General features: G+C 47.3%; 3 protein-coding genes across 3 annotated transcripts in view, besides 1 other annotated feature; 2 read left to right on the top strand and 1 right to left on the bottom strand.

The window, feature by feature from the left end:
- UA08_03505 (hypothetical protein) overlaps positions 1-1067 on the top strand; it is a gene marked incomplete at both ends in the record, with an annotated part of 3474 nt that extends 2407 nt beyond the window's left edge. The window contains 4 exons of the mRNA XM_020265813.1: positions 70-119; positions 165-424; positions 484-762; positions 820-1067. Of these exons, the coding sequence (XP_020121511.1) occupies positions 70-119; positions 165-424; positions 484-762; positions 820-1067 (837 nt within the window). The remainder of the gene's footprint in view (positions 1-69; positions 120-164; positions 425-483; positions 763-819) is intronic.
- A 3585-nt stretch (positions 1068-4652) lies between these two features.
- On the top strand, positions 4653-5908 carry UA08_03504 (hypothetical protein; the record flags this gene model as incomplete). Its single annotated transcript, XM_020265812.1, has 2 exons — positions 4653-4752; positions 4812-5908. 2 exons carry the CDS (start codon positions 4653-4655, stop codon positions 5906-5908), a joined length of 1197 nt encoding a protein of 398 aa, XP_020121512.1.
- Positions 5182-5231: a repeat region (Identified by RepeatMasker using a combination of RepBase library and repeat library created with RepeatScout).
- Positions 5909-6308: 400 nt separating the features above from the next.
- UA08_03503 (hypothetical protein) lies at positions 6309-6869 on the bottom strand (the record flags this gene model as incomplete). Its single annotated transcript, XM_020265811.1, has 2 exons — positions 6309-6740; positions 6798-6869. 2 exons carry the CDS (start codon positions 6867-6869, stop codon positions 6309-6311), a joined length of 504 nt encoding a protein of 167 aa, XP_020121514.1.
- Positions 6870-7106: the final 237 nt, after the last annotated feature.

The raw sequence follows: 7106 nt of genomic DNA, 5'->3' as shown, positions 1-7106 counted from the left end.
GGGGTGACGTCACGAGTGCTCGCGACCAATGAACATGACGTAGTTGGATCGCTCACTCCTTTCTTATAGTCCAGCACTCTGCGTGGCTACCAACATCAATCAATCATCCAACTAAATCTGTATGTCTTTTGCTCTCTTACCCTGGTCATGGATACCGTCAATAGAGTCGTCGAGAATGCCTCGAAAGCCATCTGGGGCGAACAGAACAGACAGGATGGAAACGCCAGTCAGGCCACAGCAAGCAGCAGCCAAAACAAGGGCATGACTGGCTTTGACCCCGTCGACAAGGTCGTCGATGCAGGCAAGAAGGCAATCTGGGGAGAAAGCGTCGATCAATCGTCGACATCGCATGGGGAGGAGCCGGTGGCTGGGAAGAGAGGACTGGGCACGGCGACAGACCCGTACGATGCTGGAAATCGAGATGGTATGTATGCTCTTTTCTTGTCATATATCCTCTGTCTCTGAACTCATTCATATCTATAGAGCAACCCGGTGCTCCGCCCGTCGAAGCCGGGGGTCTCACTGCCACCGAGCAACGAAATGTTGGAACAACACCACCCTCAAGCTTGAACAAGAACGGCAGCAGCTCTGTCACTGCTGCTGGTGCCACAAACCTGAAGACGACGGCCACCGGTCTGAGGCCTGATCCTTCAACCGTTTCTTCGTCGGGAGCATTTGCTGAGGCTGGATCGGGTCAGTCGTTGAAGCATACTGTCTCGCCATTGGAGGAGGAAACTCAAAATCTGGCCAGGGATCTGCAAGGTATATCTTGGACTCTGATGAGTAAAACTGTGATCGGGCTAATAACAAGAGCAACAGATGTCAAAGCCAACGAGACCACAGCTCCAGCACCAGAGACATCAACAGCAACCCCAGCGGTAGCCGGAGGAACAGCTTCACGCAATCAGACCGCCACCAAACATACTAAAAATGATAGCCAGTCTTCTTCTGCTTCAGGCGGTTCGTCCAGCAATAAGCAAGCGGGACAGAAGAGCAAGACTACGACATTGGAGAAGATGAAGAACAAGCTCCATATCGGGAATCATTCTCCAAAGGCCTCCAGATAAAAGTTGTTTGTGTCCGTATGATAATGTTATGAGATAACATTGGACGATCCGAAGGACTCTTGTACGTTACTTAGTTATATGCATGTATTCTACAAAGTTACTCATGCTGGCGTTTCGCGTTTTGTTTGGAAATTTTTCTCTCATTCGGGGACTTCCAAGATGACCATGAAGTCATGCAGTCATTTGCTATACGTCTTGTTCTCTACCAATCGTGCAGTCGATGCTTTAATACCACTTATGATCATTATTATGTTTATGACTGGAGTATGTCAAATCCAAGTATTGCTATTAATATCGATATGTTGAGCAGACATCAACTAATGCGGTATTCTACGTGGCATGATGGCTTAGCCATTTCTCTCTTCCTGCCTTTACCCATTCGGTGTGCATGCATCAGACAGACTAATGTAAGGCGTCCAGGGACTAAGCGCCCAAGCGTGATTAGATCGCGGCACTGAACGCTGCAATTGAGCATTCTATTTTTGCTGCCTTCTTTTTCTTCTATTTTCCAAGCTCTATATATAGACTTGTCCAATAGCTAGGTAGGTAGTGCCATACTAGGAGTTACCTCCCAACTACTGATACCATAACTACGAACTACGTATGTAGGGTAAATCCGGGGTGATAGCATCAAAATTATATTAATAGAAAGATGGACAGTCATAAAACGAGTCGCAAACGTTTCCCCGCTTGGGTTAGTCGTAGTCTTGTCTACAGATAATGGATGTTAGCGTGGCTGAAGGCCATGTGGCAACTTGCCAGCATCTTTTTGAGATGTTAGCATTATATTTTTAGATCCTACGCATGCCTTCTTCTACTATATCTAGAATTATCATTAATGATGGATTATACGGGTATGATGACATCGTGGATATACCCATCCGCTCGTATTTCCCGATGTTTCTAGGGCTAACTACCCAGCAGAATGCCTGCTATCTCACGCCCCCCAAATAAAGTCCGAGGCTGGGAATATCGCCGTGTCTTGTGATGCGGTCATAATAAAATCTAACAGTTAAGGAAAAACTGATGATGATCCATCTATCCCTGTTAGAATAACGCCATGTAGAAAAAGAAAAGAGGGAAATGATATATGCCAATGCAAGATTTTTTGACTACTGCCCGAGTCTGTGCTAGCTAGGATGACATTGACATATTCTTCTTCTTGTTGTTGTTGCTATTATTTCAGTCAGTATAGCATTTCATCCAGCTGACAATTCTTCAGGAGAAAAAAAAAAATAGTCATACAATACGAACGATGCAGGGTCTGTCAAGAACTATCTTCAAACAACCACTTATTCAGCTGCACTCCTAGTCAGTCAGCCGGAAATATCCAAGTCTGACGCATAGCCCTGGATAAAACTGCCTAGTGCACAGTTCGTTTCACCTAACAGATATCGCTTCCCTAGATCTAGATTAGATGTCCTCGTGGTGTCTATTTTGAGCGACGATAGATGGAATATATTCCCCGAAATGTGGCAAGCTCGTATCTGTACCTACCTAGCGCAGGGTTCCGGTTTTATATTTCATGCGCACAAAATTATCTATGTCAGTGTATACTAATATCTTGCAGGAGAGGCGTTTGACATCAGAGCCAAGTTTATTCACGGGCAACACTTCTCCAATCACAAATTCCCCGAAAACAGCCCGCGTGATGCAAGCCTTGTCTACTGCTCGGCTTGGAATTTTTGTGCAAGCAGAGAAATCAAGGATCTTGATACAGATTAATGATGGATTCCTGGTCCTCGTTCATGCAGGTACCCTTACTGTCCAGAAGATGAAACGTCCGCAAGCCATGTCGCGGAACTGTGGCAACCATGCATATGCAGTCATCATGCCTTTTTTTTTTGTTGTTGTTGTTGCCTGTTTGCAGTTTATATCTACACGAAGGAGAGAAAACGGGGAAGGCAAAAGAAGGCAAAAATGAGGATATTGGTTTGGTTTCACGATTGCTCACCTAAGTAGCCATGACTAGGCAGACCCTGAAAGTGGGAAACAATGGAAAGTCGAGAATTACAAGATAATCCATTCCTTATGTAGAATGATGATGACATGGCGATCTATCGATCGATCGGTTTGGGGTTCTGTCTGATGCTGGCTGATCAGACCAGACGGAATTACAACTACTTACCGGTTTAGGCAATATTCCTCCTTTTTCCTCTTAGGACGCAAAACGGCTAACGCTCTCGCGCGAATCCCACTGAACATGGCACAGCAGCTCAGACCAGCACTTAATTTGCTGTTTAGAATCTACCAGTGGGTGAATCTGCGCATAGTTCACTTGGTGGTATTCTACGATAGTGCCGCTATGTGTACATGCGTACGTAGTATGTAGTACCTAATATGCGGAGTTCGGTATATTTATAGGGAAGATGTATAGTTCTGGACCGATATTCCCATGGACCTCGCCCAATGAGAAATGAAAATGGCGCATGGTTGGTGGCTAAGCCCCATTTCTAGAATCTTTCCACTGCATTAGCGACCAGTACTGCGCAAAGACGATGAGCAAACCACCATGCTTTTAATAGAACTGATAATCTCGTTCTCTACTGCATGATGAACTCTCTCTCTCTCTCTCTATCCAGACTCCGTATTTTGCTCGCCGGTTTGGCGCCGGAGGGGAGGGGGGCAAGCGCCATGAATTTTCAGCCCCCCTGGGCTCGGGGCCAATGAAGCATTTAGCAAGCATTAGCACGTTGATACTATTCCCTACCGGGTGAGCTGGACAAGGGTTATGTGCACAAACTGGGATTAGACGGGGTGTCTATTATAATGCACTTGCTACGTCACTAGTACAAGTTAACCAACTGGCAGTTGGTAATGTGTGATTGCGCTACTACTTCTCGCGACTTCTGGTAAAGGCCCCCAAAACAGAAAGAAAAAGAAAAAAACTAGTATATCCTATATCGACCTAGCCTTCCGATTCTACAGACTGGAGTCAAGCCGGTGGACCAATGGTGCAGATCTTAGGGCAAGTCATCAATCCTTCGACGCAAGTCACCTTATAACAAGACGCTTAAACCAAGATGCATAAGTTAACGGGAAGACTACTTTGCAGCGTACTAAGAAGGGGTTGCCTTAAAACCATACGAGTAACTCTAGCTCTGACTGAGCCTCTCAGCCTATATTCTCCGTACGTACATAGTGCATGCAGAAACTAACCTCGCACAAAATTGATGACCATCGTGCTGTCTATTAATGCTGGACATGAAACGGCGTTGGAGATGGTGGCTGATGTAACTCGAGACCACGCCAGCGCGGATTTAAGCCCTGAAGTCTTCCCCAGCAGGACTACCCTGGCTCCTACTACCTCCCTGGTAACCCTTTTCGACTTGGGGACTGTGTCTCTATTGGCCGTGTGCCTGCAGGCGGCGTGGGGCTGGAATTGGGATGCGTTCGGGCCCGGTTTGAATCATATAAATTCATCTCTCTTGAAGGGCATGGGAAATGCCAAACAGTTAAAAGAAGTCACCGCGCCCACTCCAACGTTGCCACAAGTCTCTCGTTTCTTGTCCTTCTTGATTGCAGGACTAAGTCTTTCTCTCTCTCTCTCTCTCTCTCTCTCTCTCTCTCATATCCTTATCAACAATGGTCAAGGCATCAACCACCCCCAAGGCGGGTTCCCGGACGGACCCCGAAGCAATTGAGCGTCGGCGGATGCAGAACCGTCTCGCACAGCGCAAAAGGCGTAAGTCTCTATGTCTGAAAACAAGAAGAAAAGCCAGCTTCATGCTGAATTCGCGCCAGGCATGAAACGGGCCCAACTGGCCAAAGAAGAAAAAGAAAGACAGCAGCGCCTGCAAGCAGCACAGGCAGTATCGCGACTCACCTTCATGAATGAATCGTATATGTCCAACAGCATGATGGGCCGGTATCACGAGCAAAAGTTCCATCCAGCATTGCAAAATCGTTACTTCACTACCAGCACTCCGCCGCCTTTCGAAGACATCTTCGCCTCCTCTCCATATGTTCCTCCAACTCCCGTGCCGCCCTTCGAGTCTGATCCGTCGTTCTTTGTAGCTGGGTATCCCTCGCCGTCATTATCTGGATATGCACCGTCCACGCCACCGCTCAGTCTGTACACGCCTAGTCTGGTGGGTGGGGACTTGTCAAATATCAGGAGCAGCAGCAGCAGCAGCAGCAACAACAGCAACAGCAACAGCAACATCGATATCGACCCCAGCCTCTTCATGGGCCAGACTCTTGTCGGTGGTGTCTCTTCCTCTGCTCCAGGGCCAGCAAAGTCTCAAGCATTGGATGCCTTTGGCCTCGTGCTAGTGCAGCCAGATCGACATCGCTCAACTTCTCTCCCCTCGCAGTTCTCTCCTCCACGCTCAGTCCCCTCGTTGTCATCACCGCCCCTACCGCCGAGCATGATTCACAGAAAAGGGAGCCACCACAAGACCAACAACCATAACAACTTACATACAAATAATATGAATCCCAACCCCAGCCCCAACCCATCGCACGCCAGCGCGCACACCCACGGCAAAACAGGCCTACACGTGTGCGCCGAACAAGGCAACACGCACGTCGTACAGCTCCTCCTAGGCTACGGCGCGGACATGGACGGCTTAGACGAATACGGACGCACGCCGCTGCACTACGCCGTCCGCAACAACCACACCGACGTGGTGAAACAGCTCGTTGAGCGAGGGGCCAGTATCACCATCACGGACGTTAATGGTATCAGTCCCGTGCATATCGCGGCTGAGGCTGGGTCCGAGGAAATGGTGCAGATGATGATGCCTATGACGATGACCGGGCAGGATATGAATCTGAATCTGAATCTGAATTTGGGTCCGGGTCTGGGTCTGCAGACTGGTCTTGTTACCAGTTCCTAGTTTGATATACTTTTTTCTCCCTGCATGATGACTGGATGGCTAACTATAGTACGTGTATTATATATACATCTATATATATATATATATATAACCTTAACTTTTACTTTCAGCTTGGTTGGTTGGTTGGATGATGCCAGTCACTCGCTTACGAATTTCCTTCTTTCTTTCGATTTGTATATATGAGACTTTGTTTGCTCAATTGAGCTCACTCCAGATGCTGGTTTACATATTTGCAATACCTCATATTAAGTGTAATGACTTCTATTAGCAGTGTAATGTATAGTATATACAGTTCTGAATTTTGTCCTGCGTCCTCGAATTTGGTAATAAGCTTAATGCAACGCCATCTATAACAAGTACCAATGCATGCAGAGCTCCTGGAAGAGAAATAGTAAGCAGATCATTTCTTCCCCTTTCCTTTCTTCTTCTTCCCACCGCCGCCGCCTCCAGCAGTCTGACTTTGACTCTGAACAGCAGGTTGCTGCGGAGCATCAATCATTTCGACATCCTGCCCAGCCCCAGCAGTAACAGGAGGCGCCGCAGCAACAGCCTCGTCAGCACCAATCTTCAACCCGGCAGCCAACTTTCCCAATCCCGATATCAGCCTTCCCACTTCAGCGGCTTTGTTCGTTTTGTATTTCAGACATATGCCCGTGACTGGATTGTATGTTTTGAGTGTGAGGGTTGCGACTGTTGTTGTAGTAGCTGTCGTGGATTCAGAGGTTTCGGTGGTGGCAGGTTTCGATTTCGAAATTTTATTCTTGTTATTCTTATTTCTCGATTGTGATGAGGATGTGGACGAAGGGTAGGAATATTTTGTTGTTATTCGTGTCTGTTTGTAGCATGTTAGCCTATATCAATTACCGTATACCTGGCGGAAGAAACGTACGTTATCAGGATATGCCTCTAATAAGAGCGAGGATTGCTCGAGGAATGCGTTGGGGGTCGGTAGATACGGCATCTTTTTCTTTCTTTCTTCCTTTCTTTCTTTCTTTCTTTCTTTCTTTCTTCTTCCTCTCTTTCGTGCTTTCTCTTCCTGTGTGTGTGTGTGTGTGTGTGTGTGCGCGCGTGCCCAGTCGAATGGTAGCTATTGTGGCCAGCGAATTCGTCGTTTAATCTTGCATCAATGGAAAAGATGGAAAAGCTCTTTTCTTGTATCTGGCGGTGACTGAACGGCGTTGCAGAATGGCGGGTGGTG

This window comes from Talaromyces atroroseus (assembly GCF_001907595.1).
Source record: "Talaromyces atroroseus strain IBT 11181 chromosome Unknown scaffold_3, whole genome shotgun sequence".
Taxonomy (NCBI): Eukaryota; Fungi; Ascomycota; class Eurotiomycetes; order Eurotiales; family Trichocomaceae; genus Talaromyces; species Talaromyces atroroseus.
This window is presented reverse-complemented; position numbering and strand designations above follow the sequence as displayed.